General features: G+C 39.9%; 1 protein-coding gene across 6 annotated transcripts in view; it reads left to right on the forward strand.

Moving 5' to 3' along the window:
* The window catches only part of fam184ab (family with sequence similarity 184 member Ab), a 230,193-nt gene that overhangs the window by 152,091 nt on the left and 59,659 nt on the right, over positions 1–18,443 (forward strand). For all 6 annotated transcript variants that reach the window (XM_026194482.1, XM_026194483.1, XM_026194485.1 and 3 more), the window contains 2 exons: positions 5,920–6,070; positions 13,018–13,230. In XM_026194482.1, coding sequence (XP_026050267.1) covers positions 5,920–6,070; positions 13,018–13,230 — 364 coding nt within the window. The remainder of the gene's footprint in view (positions 1–5,919; positions 6,071–13,017; positions 13,231–18,443) is intronic.

Consider the following 18,443-nt stretch of genomic DNA (forward strand, 5'->3'; position numbering starts at 1 on the left):
TAATTACCCACATCATCCTGTAATGTGAGCCGGCTGTTCTTTAGGGGATAATTTTATTAATGTGACTCCAAAACTACGACTTTCTCTTTTTTTTTTTTCTTTCTGTGCGGTGAACCTGCTTGTTTAATATTGAATAATAAATAAATCATCAGTCACTCATTATTAAAATGTCTGCAGGCACCCGAAACATAATCAGGCTAAAGTTTATATTGTTAATGTCATACTAATATCTTTTTTTTTTTTAAATTCTAAAGTGGAAAATCCAGTAAATGTTTTTAGATCTGAGTTTGAATTTGTACTGTTGTTGTTACTTGTATAGAAAGTATTCTGCAAGGAAACTTGCAGACAAGTGGTTAGTCCATATATTTCTATTTCTGTATTTGTTTTTACACTTCACACCCCATCAGTTCTCATTATCAATGTTATCGCTTACATTTGCTGGTTTGGAAATGTCCGGCCTAAATACACAAGAGTACATGTAAGAATGGCAAAAAAGACAAAAGGAGAAGTAAGACCTCCACGTTTTGGCCTACCACAGGGATTTAGCACCACATAAGTTGATGCGCGTGTTAGCTTTGCAATGGGTCTCGTTGCCTGGTGCAAATCAGAAATCTGTCAAAGTACCAGCAGCCAAAATGTCTCGTGCGACTGGCAGCTGCTTGGAAATCCTGTGATGCAGTAACTGTGAGTCAGTATAAGCCTGGTGGCTGGTTTCCCTCACAGTGGGCTTTTACACAATATACATTATACACATTAAATTCAGGTCCACCTCATTGTTCTTATTTCAGACTCACAAGCAGCAGTATTGACTCTTATAAATGATAAATATTGAAACAGCAGCATCAGTTGGCTGAAGCTGTGGTTTGTTGTAAAGGTCTGTCAAAAACATATTTTTGTAGGCAGCATTTTCTTAAACATTCTTCTTAATCATTCTCTGCTTGTATTAAATTATTCTGGGCACGTCTCCTTTATGTGAGTATGTATGTAGGTTCACAGATTTGGAATGGAGAGCATCGGAGTCTTTTGTCAGCAAGTTATAAATATGCAAAGACCTTGACTGTTACATTTCTTCTTAACTATATGATGTATGTGTTTAATTATGCTGCAGGGATGTGTGGACTTAAAGAATGAAAAACAGCAGACAGGATGTTGATAAATTTGCCCCTATGTGAACTAACTAAATCACATAGTTCTTAGAAGTTCACTATAGAAGCTAAACTACACTGTATGTGCAATAATAATCAACATTAAAAGGTGAATATACAGTCTTTGTGCAGTACTGTGAAGAACTCAGTACACCTATACTACTTCTAATAAGAAGTAGCTAGGTGCTGCTAATCATATATACTTGATTAATTGAGAATCTCTATAAAAGCAGAACATTTAGCACGTTGTTGGAGAAAGGAGAGAAAGCCTCTTCCCCTTGAAAAAGAATGTGACAGCACAGCTTTAGTTTAAAATGCTGCACCTGAACGAACCACAAGCCCTCTGGAAAAATGTCCAGGCGAAACCAAAGTGCAGATGTTTGGCAATAATGCACAGCACCGTGTTTGAAAAAAACAAACAAAAACAAATGCAGGATATCACCGCAAACACGTCATACTAGCTGTTGAGCACGGTGGTGGAGTGGTGATGATTTGGGCTGGTTTCATAGTAGGGCTGGGTATCGTCACGGATTTCTAGAATCGCTTCGATTCAGATTCGCAAGGTCCCGAATCGATTCGATCCACGATTCGATTCGATTTAAATCTGGGAAATTTTGCCTCAGACAGTCAGAAATATTATAATTCAGATCAGTACATTTACATATTTTTGTATCTATAAAAAGGAAGCTGACACTCGCAAGACTTTATCAAAGGTGTGAGCATCACAGCAGAGGCCTTTGTGTCAAAGTAGCTGAAGATAAAACACAGAAAAACATGAAGGGGATTTTCCTGGCCTGGGATTTTATAAAAATATTCTGCAGTACATCAAAAACAAAAGAAAACCATTAATCAACTTATGAACATTACTTCTGAAGTTACAGCGGTTTTATTAGAGACACGGCTAAGCGTTTTGCATTTTGCATCATTTTAAAAAGTTTAAATTTGTTCAGAAGCCTATTGAACCGCAGAAATGAGGCTTTCTTTTCGGAAGTAAGTAAAAGGGAAAAAACAGCGGCCGACAGCGCTGTAAACAACAGTAGACTTGTGCGTAACAAGCAAGCGAATAATACAGAAAACAGATTTTTAGATGGGAAACTGTTCTTGAAGTATACTAAGAGACAGAGAGAGAGAGAGAGAGAGAGCTGTGCGTGAAGTGTGGTGGAAGCAAAACAGCAAACGTCAGAGGGAATTCATGACGATGTTTTTGTGAAGCGTAGTTTGGATCTTTTTTTGCTGCTGGTTCGGTCAATAATGTTTGGAGAGACATCAAACTAACAGCTTCAGAACCAGCGCAAAAAAAGGCATAAACACAAAGCGCGGACCTGCCGAAACATCAGAATCAGCGAGCTGTCGGCTTCCAGCCCCGACCGTGTCCGTGCCGTCAAGTGAGAAAGGCGACATCTCACTGATTCTGATCCGTCGGCGGGTCCGCGCTTTGTGTTTACGATTTTGTGCAGAATCCGTGTACCTGCTCTCATTTACTGTTTTAGCTGTTTGGTGGTTCTTGAAATTTTGTGAGGTTTAACCTGAGATTCTGGCGTTTCGGGCAAAATAAATTAATATTAAAAAATCGATTCAGGATTTTAATGAATCGATATCACGTTATCCAAGCCAGAATCGATTTTAATCGATAAATCGATTATCAAAACCCACCCCTATTTCATAGCTACCTGGCACCTGGGTGCCTCGGAGACACTGAGTCAACCACGAACTCTTCTGTGTACCAAAATATTCTAAAGTCAAATGTGATGCACTTGTCTAAAGCTTGGCCCAAACTGGGTCATGCAACAGGGCAATGCACTGCAGCAAATCTACAGTAAAGTCATTGAAAAGAAATGACAAAAATTTGCATATGTTCAAATTAACGAAACATACAGTCCTAAACCCTGTTTAGGACAACAACAAACAATGAGTGACTTTTTTCTGTATAGTCCTTAGTTATGACAAGTTAAGAATACCTTCATCTAGTGGGATGTTTTGAAAAAAATAGTGTTTTTATGTACAGATTGTGATGATTTGTAATTTTGGGTGTTTATAAGTTATTAACCTTTGTTTGCAAATCTTGGGAAAAACATCAGGTTGGATTGTTTATGGTGCTACTGTGGCTCTGGTTTCTTGTTATTTAGGTTTCCATGTCACAATAATAAAATTAACAAAATGAATTGTGCATGCTGACGTATGTATACAAGTATAAAAGGTTAAATTTTATTGCAATTTAGAACACAAAAAAAAATCATTTATGCTTTAAAAGGTTTATTTTTAATCTTCTTTGATTATGTTTTAGCCTATTTGGTGGACAGTGCAGAGGGTAGACAGGAAGGGGGTGAGAGAGTGAGGGCGAATGACACATGGGAAATCTTCTGTCTCGAATTGCCATAAGGTCCCTAGCCTTTAGTGTCCGGGTCGCTAGCTCAACCAGGTGAGTTACAGTGGCGCCCCAGTTTGTGAAGCACATTGTAACTGTGTGTTTTAAAAGTACTGTACGAACAAAGTTCTTGTTAGAATGATTACATATTTTGAGCACACAGTAAATTATAATGTCACACGCACCTTAAATGAGCACATGCGGCTCATATCTGCCTGTACGATCCCTGAATCCAGCCAATTATCCCACATTTGATCCGGATATTCCTTCCATCTTTGAAAGTTCCTTCATCCCTTCATGTTTTTACCTCTTTCCATTTGCCCTCGGCTCTTCCTGCACAGCAGAGAAGAGAAGAGCAGAGATCATTGACGCCTCAAGTCTGGATGTGTCTGTGAGAGAGCAAGAGAGAGGGAGAACGTCTGCTTTATGCCGAACGAGGACGTGAATGATGACACGTGTCAAGTGTGCCGCATTATGAACGTGACTTTGTGGTGTGTGACTGCATCGCTGTGTGTGTTATAGCCTGCCTTCAGTCTGACACTTTGCAGCTCTCGAAGTGAGAGAAAAAATGTGTTTGCCTGGATACTTCATTTAACAGCTGCCATTTCTACTCCCACACAGCTATCACATTGGCAGCGCGCAGACACACACACTGCCATTCGCAGAGCTGTTAGCCGAAGTGTTGGAGAGTGATGGGCGCTCAGTGGAAGCTGTGTTGAGGTCTAATGATTCAGGACAATTTATTGTTCCCATAAAGTGTTATAGAGCTCTCTGAAGCACCTTTACTTTTCAAGCCAATTCCTAGCTGCTTGTTTGAGTCTCTTCTTTCAGACTTTGTTGTCATCTCCACAAAATCAGCCTAAACCTAACACACAACATTTGGGGGAATTAGCTGAATTCTAGTTCCTTATTTTCCCAGAGCATACCTGTTAGATTTATTTGATACCCTCCAGGCAATCCATAATTTCAGTTCAGTCAAGACCCCTGTAGACAAAAGAAGATTAATATTTATGACTGGAGTAATTCATTTTTTGGCAGCTCCGTTCTGGGACCTTGCCACCCTTCATTATGGAGACAGTAAAAACTGGTGATGGGGAGGGCATCAGCAGGAGCACAGAGAAGATCAAGCATCATTGACAGCAGATTTCAGATTAAGTCAGATAAAGCGTGAAAGGAGGAGCTGGGGTTATTTATATAGCACCAATTCACAACAACAGTCCCCTCAATGTGTTTTATATTGTAAGGTAAAGATGCTACAATATTAGATAGAAACCCCAACAATCACATGACCCCCATTGAGCAAGCGCTTGGCGACAGAGGGAAGGAAAAACATCCGACAGAAACAGGCTCAGGGAGAGGCAACGTTCTGCCACGACCGGATGGGGGTGAGGGGAGGAAGAGAGGACAAAGGACACACTGTGAGAGAGTGATAGAGATGAATAAGAACTAATGATTAACTACAGTAGTGGTGTATGAATACACAGAGAGTGAAAAGAGATGAGTGAAGAAGAAAAGCTCAGTGCGAGGAGCCTGATTCAAAGTAGAGGGGCCTGATTCTAGAGTACAGGAGCAGTCTGAGACCAAAGTGATCTTTTAGGATAATATGGTGCTACAAGGTCTTTAAAATATGATACGGGCCTGATTGTTCAAGATTTTATATGTAAGGAGAAGGATTTTAACATCAGTTCTGGATTTAACAGGGCGACGATGCTAATTTGGGAGGAATGTGCTGTTTCTAGTCTCTGTCAGTACTCTCACTGCAGCACTCTTGATTGACTAAAGGGAGGGACTCCCCCAGGGAGTTTTTAGAGAAACCTGGCAGAAGTGGTTTGCAAAGTGGCTTCCACACTAAAGCAGTAGGCCCTATATTAAATTTGCCACCTGAATCTATATGAGGGTATCAGCTGACATGAGTGGGCGTTAAAATTATTTTATCTGTGGTCACTGCTGGGCTTGACTGCATGCCCTGATTGAACTAACGCTGTGCTCAATTTCTTGTCAGCACAGCACATAAATCAGTTTGAGAGTTGACACTTAATCAATATAGGCAATCCCCCAGTTCCAATGATTTATGGTTATTCACTCACAAGAAAGAAGTTTGAGGAGGTTCCCACTGTTTTCCAAAAATCTAATTTCCATCTTACAAACGGCGGTAAAAGTGCTGAAATGGAGCGTCCTCTGATCTAAGCTACCTGTCAGTAACGCTGCTGCTGAAGGGTCTTTATTGAGCTCACTAAGATTTACTTGATTCCTCTGTCACACTGTTTTACGCTCAGGTTTTCTGGAACTTCGCAGTTCACAGATTGAATTTGTGTATTTTTCCGCACAGGTTTTGTGAATCACACTGGATGATTAATAAAGCGCCTGAAACATAAACGCATATGTGTTTCATTTTGTGCTGTGCTATAGGCAGGAGTGTAAGAAGCTACGTGAGGAGCTGAAAGAGGAGCACGAGGAGGACAAAAACTCAGCCTTGGCTCAGCTGGCGCAAAGCAAGGAGCAGGAACTGAGCAATGCCAGGGAGAGCTGGCAAAGGAAAGTGGAGGACCTGCTAGAACAGGTGAGGCTCTTCCCAATGGGAGCACAAACAGTGCCGCCCATCCTTCTGTTCACTTTACTGTCTCTGTGCAAAACACTAAAAGGGCACATATTGAAATGTTAAGTGAATGTTGGTGTTTATGTTGTGTTTTGGGAATTTTGTAAGTAAATATTGGTAGATTTTGAAAGACTACTGTGACTTAGTAAGCTCATAAATAGGTGTGAATTAAAAAGCTGCAGTGATGAGCAGACACACATTGAATACAAAGAAAAATCAAAACACATGAGAATAACATGAGAAAACAAACCAGTACTAAGGCAGGACACAAACAGGAAAACAGGACAATAAACAGATGATAAAACAAAGACAAAAGCAGAGATGTGACTTTGGTTGTGGTCAAATAGTCATTTGTACTTAAGAGGGCTTCTGATTAAATCATCTGCATGGCAGCTGTAATAAGAGCTGGTCAAATTCTCAAGTTGCAAAGAAAAGGTGCTTCAGTGCATGCTTCCTTACCTCCTTTAGCAGATGATACACTTCCCAACTCTAAGAAAATAAGGCCTTCCCAGGGTTCATAGCAGCACACCATTCAGACGTTCACAAACCAAAATGATCAACATACCTGACAAGTGAAACAGATGATGTAAATTACCGCCTGTGCCGTAATGATTTAATATGCCGATATGTTTTGAATCTTAACAGTTTGCCAAGCTCACTGTATAAATAAAGATAATTTTCCCTATTTCAAAGTTCAAAGAGAGGTGAATGTTGTTGTGTAACTCATTTTGCTGTGCTTTTGTTCTCATTTTCGGGGTTGCTGTACTTCCAGTTTTTGGGATTACCTTTAATTAGTTTCATGTCAGAGATTCTAAAAGCTTTAATAAAGGAAGCGTTTAAGTAGATGAGTGGACAACATGAGTGGACAGCATGGTGAGCCACATTTCTTATTCAAACCATTTTATTTCATTGTGACTGCAAAGTTTCTCACTTTTTCCCACTTGGTAATGGAAACATTATTCACATCAATGTCTAAGTTCATATAGCCTGCATAAAGAAAAATAATAAGAACAGATAAGGCTGTACTACTTCTGTAGTATCACCAGGGCTGACTCACATCACCCACCACATTATTAAGCACCCTAATGAAAGTGGTGTGAGCTGTGTGGGCCACTTTTGAAGAGGTCGTCTTCACACAGGTACTTCACCTCAAAGCTTTTGACACTGAAGTCAAGGAAAAGTAATTAGAGATAAACATGTGAGGTAATTGTGTTGGTTATGTGACTGCAACCTGAAAGTACACCAAGCTGTAGATAATTAGAGGGGAGAAGTCGATAAAGAAGAAAAAGGAGGGAAAACACACTACTGCTCATTATTGCTAATATTTTATTAACCAATCACATGTAACCAACTCAATGCATTTATGCATGTAGACATGGTCACGATGACCTGAACAGGAAACTAAAGCCACAATTTTCACACGCTCACCAAAATTAGACAGAACTGAAGATTGGGAAAAGTGGTCTAATGAGTCTCGATTTCTTCTGCAATATTCAGATGGCAGGTTCAGAATTTTTCTGCCTTGTATTAAAGGTTCAGGCTGGTGGTGGTGTAATAGTGTGAAGAATATATTTTTGGGCACACTTTGGATTCCTCAGTACCAAATGAGCATTGTTTAAATGCCATCCTACCTGAGTATTGTTGCTGATCATGTCCATCCCTTTTTGACCACTAAAATTATGTCATATTGGTTTCTTGACCATGACAAGGAGTTTACTCCAGTGGCCTCAACCAATCCAAAAGGAGCAACTTTGAGATGTGATCTCATAAAATCTCCCAAAATCTCTGAGGAATGTTTTCAGCACCTTGTTGAATCTCTGCCATCAAGAATTAAAGGCAAAGGTAAAAGAGGGTCCACCCCAGTAGTAACAAGGTGTGATAAATAAAGTGTCCAGTGAGTGTAGACACAAACAAAGGCATTGCTGAGAAAGGATATATTTTAAATAAAAACAGGAACAGCAAGAAACTAACAGCTTTTATTAACACAAGAAATCACATAGCATCTGTACACCAAGTGTGTCTGTAAAGTACTGTTACGCAACAATACTGGTTAAAGATTTAAAGGTTTAATCTTCAACTTACAATCAACAGACCTTTTTGAACACAAAATGCCCACAGCCTGGAGTCAAGTGGTTGTAATTATACCAGTGGTGAGAAAATCAATATGATGGGCGAAACATTATTGAAGCAATAAGAGCTACCTCTCTTCTAGGTGTATGTTGTGCCTGTGATGGCTTGTCTGTGCCAGACTCACAGATTTCCTCCTAACACTGGCACACAGATTCACGTATTCATTATGTGTTAGTGTTTAACGCACACCAGAGCCGGCTGCTGTAGCTAATGACTGCACAGTAATATTAATGTGGCATGACTAAGCTCTCCTGTGGTCATCGTACGTGCAGAATCAACAGCTTTATTTCTGTTTGTTTGTGCATGTCTCTTGCATTAATTGCTGGTCTTCAACATGCCCACCCTGTCATCGGTGATTAATGTGGCAGCTCCGCACCTCACAATCAGCTAAACCATATTTATTTACTCCAATGCCAAATCAGAGCAGCAGTCAGGCTCTTGACAAATACGCACTGATGGAGAAGAGGCTGTTTAGAAATCAAATGGCAGATGTCAGTGCCAGTAAGGCCTTGATGCACAGCATGCTCCAAAGTGTGTTTTCAAAAGGCACAAGCATTGAAAATATTAGTGTCGTTGTAAATAACGCCTAATGTGAATGATATATGCGGGTAATTTTGCACTCAAACGCAGAGTTGGTAAAGCTTGAAAACCTCCGCTTTGAATCTCAGTGAAAAACCAAATTAAAAAGGGTCAGTGGCATCCACACCATCACTGTCACAATATCAGATTTTCACTTCATGATTATCAACTTCAGGATTAACAAGAAGAAGAATTTGGCTGCATGTGAATTTCATCTTTGACTTATGTTCACAGTTTTTTTTTGTTTCATTTTTGGCAAATAAAATGCACCAAAGTAAGATAATATTGAGGGGGAAATGTTATAATATTATGTCTAATATTATCATATACACTATAGCTCATGGCTGTATGACTGTACCTCAGGAGGTAAAGCAGGTCATCTGTTGGTGGTTCGATCCCTGGCTCCCACTAGTCTGCATGCCAAATATCCTTGATAAGATATTAACCCCAAGTTGCTCTCCAGTGCATCCATCTGAGTATGTTTGTGAATGGTAGCTAGAAAGCACTTAAAAGCATAGAAGACAGTGAATGGGTGAATGTGCCATGTTGTGTAGAGCTCTTTGAATACTCTGGGAGAGTAGAAAATATAAGAATCAGTCCATTTACCATTAAATAATACAGGGCTACACGTCTGAAACTTTGAATACAGTAAAGAACATAATAACAGCAGACTAGAAGCGAGCAGATGAGTGAAAACAGATCTTCCTTATTGAACTCATGCAAAAGCTTAATCAGTGTGGTTTTTAAGCCCAACCTCCATTATATGTGTCTATCTGACAACTGTGAGCAAGAAATTTCTCAAAAATGCCAGCTATAGCAAAAATGATACAAAATTAATATATGTAAGTTGTCAAATCTGTATTTCACTGTTTTACAAATCTTTTAGTAAATTTTATCAACAGCTCTCTCCAGTTTGGCTTTTTCCCTGTTTCTTTTAAATGTGCTGTAATCACACTGTCACCCAATAAAACTAACTTAAATCTATTAGTAATTAATAATTGTACCATATCATAATCTAACTAAAGGCTTCATGACTCAGTAGGTTTAACAGGTCAGACACATTATTGCTTCTAATCGTATCTAAAGGGTCGAAGTTTTTTTATGTTTCAATTAGCAGTTTTAGATCCATTCAAATGCAAAATTCAATTGGGGGTTCCTCAAGGGTCAGTCCTTGGTCCATTACTGTTCAACTTTTACGTGCTCCCACTTGGTACTGTCATAATATATATATATATATATAATATTTGGGGCAGGGATAGCTCAGTAGGTAAAGTGGTCGCCCCATGATCGGAAGGTCGGCGGTTCGAATCCACTTAACGGCTACCCTGAGGTACCCCTGAGCAAGGTACCGTCCCTACACACTGCTCCCCGGGCGCCTGCTTAGTGGGCTGCCCACTGCTTCACAGAGTGAATGGGTCAAATGCAGAGAAAAACAAGTAATTTCCCCATGGGGATCAATAAAGTATCCATTATTATTATTATTATTATTATTAATATAGCCTCATATTCTTATAGCAATGACACGCAGTTGTACTTACCACTTCCCTCTTATGATCTAACCTCTGGTCATAAACCAATAAGCTGCATTGATGACTTGAAGTCCTGAATGTCTCAAAACTTTTTAGAACTGAACAGAGACAGGACAGAAATACTTGTAGTCCAAAATGTGTTCATATTTATCATCCATTTCTCTAAAACACAGTGATCAAGTCACAAACCTTGGTGTCATTTTAAAAAGTGACCTCAGTTTTGATAACCACATCATTATAATTACCAGAACTGCTTTCTACAACTTAAAATGTATCTAAGATTAGAAAAATCTTCTCTAAAACTGACTCTGAGAAATTCGTTCATGCATTCAAATCAAGTAGGTTATATTATTGCAACGCTCTATTTGCAGGATTTCCCAAATGATCAACATCATCGACATCTTCAGCTTATCCAAAATGCAGCAGCCAGAATCCTTATAGGTCACTGTTTTACCCGCAATTTACCTGCATTACCCCAGTAATGAAATGACTTCAATGGCTCTCAGCGCAATATAAAATGTTGATTAAATTGAGATCAACTAAATCTGTGTGTCAAACAGACTCCAAACCCTTCTATTCACAAAGGCCTACACTTAATATTTTTTGTTGTTGTTGTTTGTTCTGTTTTGCAGTTTTCACTCCCTTAAGGCATTGTAAACTTTATTTTGGGGGGGAGGGGTTCATGTCTTAATATTTTGTATTAAGCAGATTTAGTTTGCATATAATGAAATGAGCTAAATAAATTAAATTTGTCTTTGTTTTCTAGTGTATGGTTCTAGCTTTACATGATTTATGGGAGAAACCCAAAAACCCCAAAAAGTTACTACTTAGAGAGGTCGGCACTGCTGACTTTATAATTGCAAGACATGCAAAATCACTGCCATCAGTCCAGGATTTACTCTCACTGTTGGCAATTTGTGATGACCTTCTTTTTTTACAGCTGGCACAAAACACAGTGAAACGAGGCACAGAAAGCTTAAAATGCCTGACATGACGTGCAAAATGTCCCTAAAGTGATGGGCTGTCATTATAAAAGTGGCATTTCATGTTGGTTACATAATCACCAGGTGATAATTCAACTATTCAAAATTGCAGCAACAAAACACAAAACCTTTTACTCTTAGTAGATAAAACAAAAGACTTTCCACTCTCAGTTTAGTAAATCAGGCCCCTGTTTTAACCTTAGTGGATATCAATGTTTGAAACAAGGATGCCAATGTGTATAAATGTAGGGAATGTGGAAACTGTTTAATACATTATGCAAGTTTTCACCTATTATACAAAAACCCTCCCCACTAAGTCCACAATTTGCAAGCTATATGAGCAAGTCAATTTTAGATAATACAGGATCAGTGTGCAGCATATATAATCATATGTGCCTGCTAATAAAGATTTGCCACCATGCAAAAAAATGTGTGACTCATGTCTGAGTGATAATGTAATTTCCAAATTAGTGAAGCAGTTCCTGCGGCAAAGCTACTCTATTTAGATCACAGAGAGTCTTTCCTGTTGTGTTTACTATCTCAGAAACGATGATCTGCAAGTGGCTGCACAAGATGATGGATTTATCAACAACTTTCTCCGATTATGTTTGACAGTATTGTTGTATTTTTAATTAAAAGCTCAAAGCCGGATAATTCGTTCAGCTTTCACAGTCCATAGAGTGGAGTTGCACATTCAGGGTACAAATGCTCCTGTTTGTCTGTGAGATCTTTACCCTGAAACTTGTGTAAAGAGGTGTAGGGGTGTGATCACAATATTCTGAGAATGAGTCCATGAAAGTCAGAAGTCTTAACTGATTTTCATTTCACTATCACCAAAGCTACAATAATAGAAATTCAACAATGACCCCCTACATGAAATTTAGGTCAAGAAGAGGAAGAGAAGTTGTGTGTGTGCAAGAAGCACACCATCAGAGCACAACTTTCAGGGAGTAATATAGAAACCGCAGACCCACTACAAGCTGTCTGTGAGTGCATAAGAAGACGATCTTAAGGGTGAGACTGGCTAAATTAAAATCAGCATTTTTGAATTTATAAAGCCTTTCTAAAAGATTTTCTGATCACATTCCAAACATCTGCTTTGTGAATGGATGGTTGCTTCTGTTTTAAGAACTGGGTTATTTTAAGTGATTTTATTGGCTCAGCCTACTTGACATTAAATTGTGTAGTAAGTAACTTATGGGCCCGTGACCTTAAATGAGTTTGATGCCCCTAAAGTTTACTGTCGATCTTCTTCATCGGGATTTCTGATTAGAATGTGTTTTTTGACCTGGCAGCAGTTGCATACAGTGCTGCCAGAGCAGCTTTTGCAAGGTCGTACTTATCTCAACACTTGAATTCAAAATCCTAAGCTGTCTAGACAGGTTAATTTTGTGAGTCACACTGCTGCCTGCTTTTAGTGCTATGTTCACAGCAAAAAGCTCTTTTGCTGGAGGTCTTGAGAGTATATATTTGTTTAAGGCAAATTGATTGCCAACCCCAACCTTCTACCTTTTTGTTATTCTGCCATGTAAAAATGCAGTTCCCTTGAGACAGCCTGAACTTGCACTTCCTGGACCACCTACCTGATTTCTATCCAACTAATTATGTATGCAGAGGTCTAGAGGCAGCGGCTTCTTCAACTTTCTCACTGACAATCACTGCAATATGTATTGTTCTTATTATTGTGCAGATATCCTTGTTGAAGCAAAGTCTGGAGATGCAGCTGTCCCAGTCGCAGTCGTCGCTGCAGCAGCTACAGCACCAGTTCAGCCAGGAGAGGGAGCACCTGAGGATGCAGCTGGAGGAGCTGCAGACGGAGCATCAGAGGCGACAGCACCGTCTGCAGGAGGCCCACCGCTGCGCCATGCAGGACATGGAGCACGCCAGGCAACGTGATTTGAAGGTAACATTAAAGTGACCCAAAAATGCTGCTATAGAGCTTTTTTGTCAAAGGTTCATTTGGTTGGTTGCAGCTTTCCTAGTGGCGTCTTTGTGGTTCCCATTTGCTGTGGGATTCCCAAGTACTTGTAGCTGTCCTCAATTTCTGCAATATGGCCTTCTGGTAGTGCAATCCCCTTAGTTCTGACTACCTTGCCTCTCTTTGTTACCATCCGACCACACTTCCCCAGATCGACTGACATTCCAGTGTTGTTGCTGTAGATCCTCGTGGTGTGGATCAGTGAATCAGTGTCTCATTCACTCCTACATCTCATCCATGTAGAGGAGGTGGATGATGATGGCTCCATTCTGTAGCTGGTATCCGTAGCCAGTCTTGTCAGTGAGGTTCAGGCCTGTGCAGAACAGCAGTGGGGACAAAGCATCTCCTTGGTAGATCCTGCAGTTGATGGTGTCTTGTGCTATAGGCTTAAACTTGGCGTGACGCGGTGTTATTCGCCATATCCCCATTCAGTTCCTATCTATATCTATATCATCGATAGATAGGTCAAAAACAGAATAGAGAAGACATACATTTTGTGTGACTTTATCGGTCTCTCCCATTGATGTGGAAGAACTTTGGTCCATTCTTCTTTCCAAGAAGTTTATAGGTATTGAGGTTTACACGCTTTCATTTATACACAGCTCTTTTAAGGTCCCACCGCTGCAGGTTGAGCTCCCGCACTTTGACCTGGCCATTGAAACACCTTGATTCCTTTACTTTTTTAGCCAATCTGTTATAGATTTTCTGCTGTGCTTGAATTGTCCTGTTGCATGAGTTTGGGCCAAGCTTGAGCTGTCACACAGGTAGCGTATACAGAGTTGTCTCAGTCAATGCTAAGTGTCCAAGTCCTGTGGCTGCAAAACAAGCCCATATCATCACCCCACTTTGGTCTGGTCTATCCAAAGCACTGAAGTCTTACAATTTGTTTAAATACAGCTTTCCAAGCTTAAGCCATGCTGCCAAGTTCTTTTTAGAGAGAAGAGGCTCCAAACAGGCCATACTTGTTCAGTCTTTTTCTAATTGTACTGTAGAGTCTGTGATGTAGCTCTTGGGTTTTTTGCTGTTTCTCTGACATTGGGGTGAATTTAGCACTGATTGAACAATTGTGGCATTTTGTTTACACAGCACCTGAAGCTCCAGTACAGCAAGGAGCAACATTTTCTGCTTTTAGAGATTTTCACACTTGCTGATAATCAATTTATCAAGTGCCTCTGATTAGCCGCTACTGGCTACTACTTGCCATCTTTGTTTTTTACAAAAGCAGTAAGAGTGTACTTAAGTTTTTAACAAGTACATAGAGTCCTCTGAAAACATTCTTTTTCTATGCCTGAAAGTTTTATCGATGGAAAGGAAATAAATCTAAAAATGTGTCATGAAGCAGTCTGACTGGCAAGATTTATACTGCAACACAGACTCGGGCCAAATCAGTACCATGAGCAGTAGACTGATCAGCCCAATAGACACATTTTGTTCATTGCAAATTACATGAAAATAATAGTTTATGTCCTATTTCAATCTTTTTGGATGGACAAGCTGCTAGACCTGCCACATTACAATCCCTTTGCACAACCCTGTGAAGACAAAGAGACCAATGATAACACACTGCAGAGCAAATAACTTTTTAATCGCTGCTGTTGTGTTTGCTGTTTGAAAGCTGAATTTGAAATTGATTTTGCTCCTGACAGAGAGTCTTTCCAGCTCAAATAGATCAATAGGCCTGCAGACAAATACAGAACTTAATACAAAATGTTGTTGGGAAGAGTGTACTGCTCTCGCTAATCAAAACAAAGGATGTGGGTGACATACGGAGAAATAAAACAGTAATTATAATAATACATCTCAGCGACCCTCGGGACCCCTACGTCTCTCTGCTCTGCATGGAGCATCAATCAGCAGTCATCAGTGAACACTGTCCTCTGCACTCAATGTTCCCCAATCACCGAATACAGTGCATTATTATTTCTATTTAGTTCAAAAAGTGTGTTTTCTAAGACCACTGGGCCTTCTTCAGTTCTGAATTAGTTGGTTTATTATCTGGTTTATTAGCTCTAAGTGCTAAACCTTTAACCTAAATCTAAGCCTAAATTTAAACTTAATTCTAACTTTTACCCTAACTCAAACAGACTAACACAAGGGTGCTAAAAAGTGAGAGCTGATCAAGATGTTCTACATGTTTTCATTTATCTGTCTTTGTTTTCCTGTGGCAGATGACTTTAGTGACTCAGTCATGTTCTTTGGATGAGTAATTCTCAACAAAACAGCAAATAACAATCTGCCCATTCTCCACAGCCACATTTTAATAGGACTGTTACACACACACATGTTCAGTGAGTGCATCCCTTCAGCTCACCACTTTATAAAAGAGTCGTTTTATGATTGCCTCTGTGTGACACCTCTCAATTATAGCTACAAAACTATCTAGGTTTATGTAGATTTCACTATGCCAGACAGGGTATTGCAAAAAGAAAAAAAGAATGGTGACATAGACAAGAGACCGAGGATGCAACACCATCAATCTCTGGGTGATCACTTTGCACAGGTCACATGGTAGGATAGCTCTAAACAGTCATGGTCAGACCCAGACTGATGGCAGTCACTGACACAGACTAGCGAAGGTTTGTAAATACCTTACAATAACACAGAGAAGAACATAAAAATTTGCAAAATGTGAGCAAACACTTGGCAACAGTGGAAAGGAAAAGCTCCCTTTTAACAGGAAGAAATCTCCATCAGAACCAGGCTCAGGGAGGGGCAGCCATCTGCCTCGACCGGTTGTGGGTGAGGGGAGGAAGACGGAACAAAAGCACGCTGTGGAAGAGAGACAGAGGTTGTAGAAAATAGATACGAGTGGTTTAATTAACTCCATATGCAGCAGGAGTCCAAGACTACATCATTTTTACTCCTTAAAAAAAGAACCGATGGGTTTTGCCATTACCCCCCCCAGGCCGACAGTAGTCCTCCATTTCAGCATAATAAGAACTTTTAGTTTTTATATGTAAAATGTTGCATTCCTGAAAAGTTTCATGCTGTTATTCAATGTAAATAGTTTAAACGACTACATGAACTGTGAGCTTACAGACTCTTGTTATCCTCTCAGCCAGTTAGAGATGCTCCTCGGGAGAAGTCTTACTTGACTTTTGAATGCAGTGGAGCCTTGTCAGAGTCAAGAGTAGAGTGGCAGTGACTCATCTCCATCATTACTCGCCCTGACTGACAGCAGACAGCCTCTCAAGCAGCTCTACTGACAGCTCTGTGTTTCCTCTTTATAATGTCAAAAACATGCAAGTATAAACACAACATACCCTCTCCTCAAGGTGCCAAGAAAATGTTCTTCAGCACTAATCCGTCCATTTCACAGTCAAGGTCGATTTGGATCAGTTTTACATCACAATTCCAAATCCCGTCTCCGTCTTGGACGCTGTAATTGTATTAATACTTTAAGTAGAATGGAGGTCAGGAAGCAGCGTCCTTATGATGTCTTTCTGGCATTTCCCACAGTACACATTTGTATGAGACTGTGTGTGTGTGTGTGTGTGTGTGTGTGTGTGTGTGTGTGTGTGTGTGTGTGTGTGTGTGTGTGTGTGTGTGTGTGTGTGAATGATAGAAAACAGTGAGTCACACAGCTCTTATGAAATCGACAGTCTTCATTATTTCCCCGTAAACCGAACTGACTGCTGTAACAAACACGCTCCTCTCTGTTATCTTCATCTCCTCCTCCACTTGTTTCTCCTCTGATGCAAACGCACACAGCACTGGTACATATTTGCTCACTATACCCACAAAATTGACCACTTTTTTTGTTGCTCAGAGTACTTCTTCCTCTGTCACAGACTTAGTTAATAAGCTGGGAAACCAAGTGTTAAAAGCTTTATGGAGGGCTTTTATGGTGACGGGGTGTTTGTTTCTGTCGGAGCGCAGGGAGAGAAAACTCAATTATCCCGTGTGGAGGCATTTGAAGGATGATTTGTGATTTGTCAGTGTGTGTGTAGGTGTGTGTGTCTGTGCGGGGTGGGGGGGGGGGGGGGGTGATGAGAGGTACATTCATATTGTCTGGTGTTATCTCTTCACACTTCACAGGAAGTTATATCCAGGGAGTAATACATTTGTTCCAAATCCTTGCTATATACGCACATACACACACATTCAAATAACCAAAGTTTGCTCCCAGACTCTCTGCAACAAAAAGCTGCAAATAGAAGCAGTGAATGAGGGTGAGGCAATTGACACTATATGGAATTTCCTATCTTTTGTCTTAGTTATTTCTCCAATACTTACTTGCCTTCTTTTGTCTGCACGCTAAGGGAAAGAATGATTTCACCTTCAACAGTGGTGTTTTTTAAAAGGATGTGTAGATATTAATTCAAATAAATATTTAAAAAATTGCAGGCACCCACCACCCACTGAAATATCACTGTCAGATGGATTGATGTTATTCGTTTTACTGACATAAATCCTTCCTGTTGATGCAGTCATGTAAAAAGGTTTTCACACAAGATATGAAGTCCTGTGAAAAGTAACACTAACTGCTTCAATAGGAATTTAGAGGGTTACATGTTAAACAGCCTCATTGGACTAGTCATGTGTCTCTAATCAAATGCACTTGATTGATTGATAATCAGCAAATGTGACCATCTCTGTAAAAGCAGAGATTGTGACAGTCACAATCTTTCCAGCACTTTCAGCCCACGTTTGGATCGTGTAGTGCATAGAGAAATAACAAAAAATCCTAAAGCTACATCTCAGACTCAGACTTAAGCTGGTGTGTTAAATACTAAAGTTCATAATAAGCGTATCATTAGAAAAAGTCTGATCAACTATGACTTGTTTTAAAGGGTTGCCGGCAGAAAGCCTTGGACAGTATGGCTTAGGTTTGTATCTGAATAAACCACAAGACATCTGAACCAAAGCTCTTTGGATAGACAAGACCAAGGTGGAGACAAATGCTTCGAACCAGCTGTCAAGGACAGTGATGGAGGAGTGATGATCGGGGCTTGTTTTGCAGCCATGGGTCCTGGGTACCATGTAGTCGCTGAGCCAACCAGCTCCTCTTTATACCAAAGTATTGTAGAGCCAAATGTGAGGCCATCTGTCTAACAGCTAAAGCTTGGTCTACATTGTATTGTATTGTATTGTATCTTTATTTGTTTCAGACATATAAAACAAAAAACAATATTTAC

Source organism: Astatotilapia calliptera, chromosome 15, assembly GCF_900246225.1.
Source record: "Astatotilapia calliptera chromosome 15, fAstCal1.2, whole genome shotgun sequence".
NCBI lineage: Eukaryota > Metazoa > Chordata > Actinopteri > Cichliformes > Cichlidae > Astatotilapia > Astatotilapia calliptera.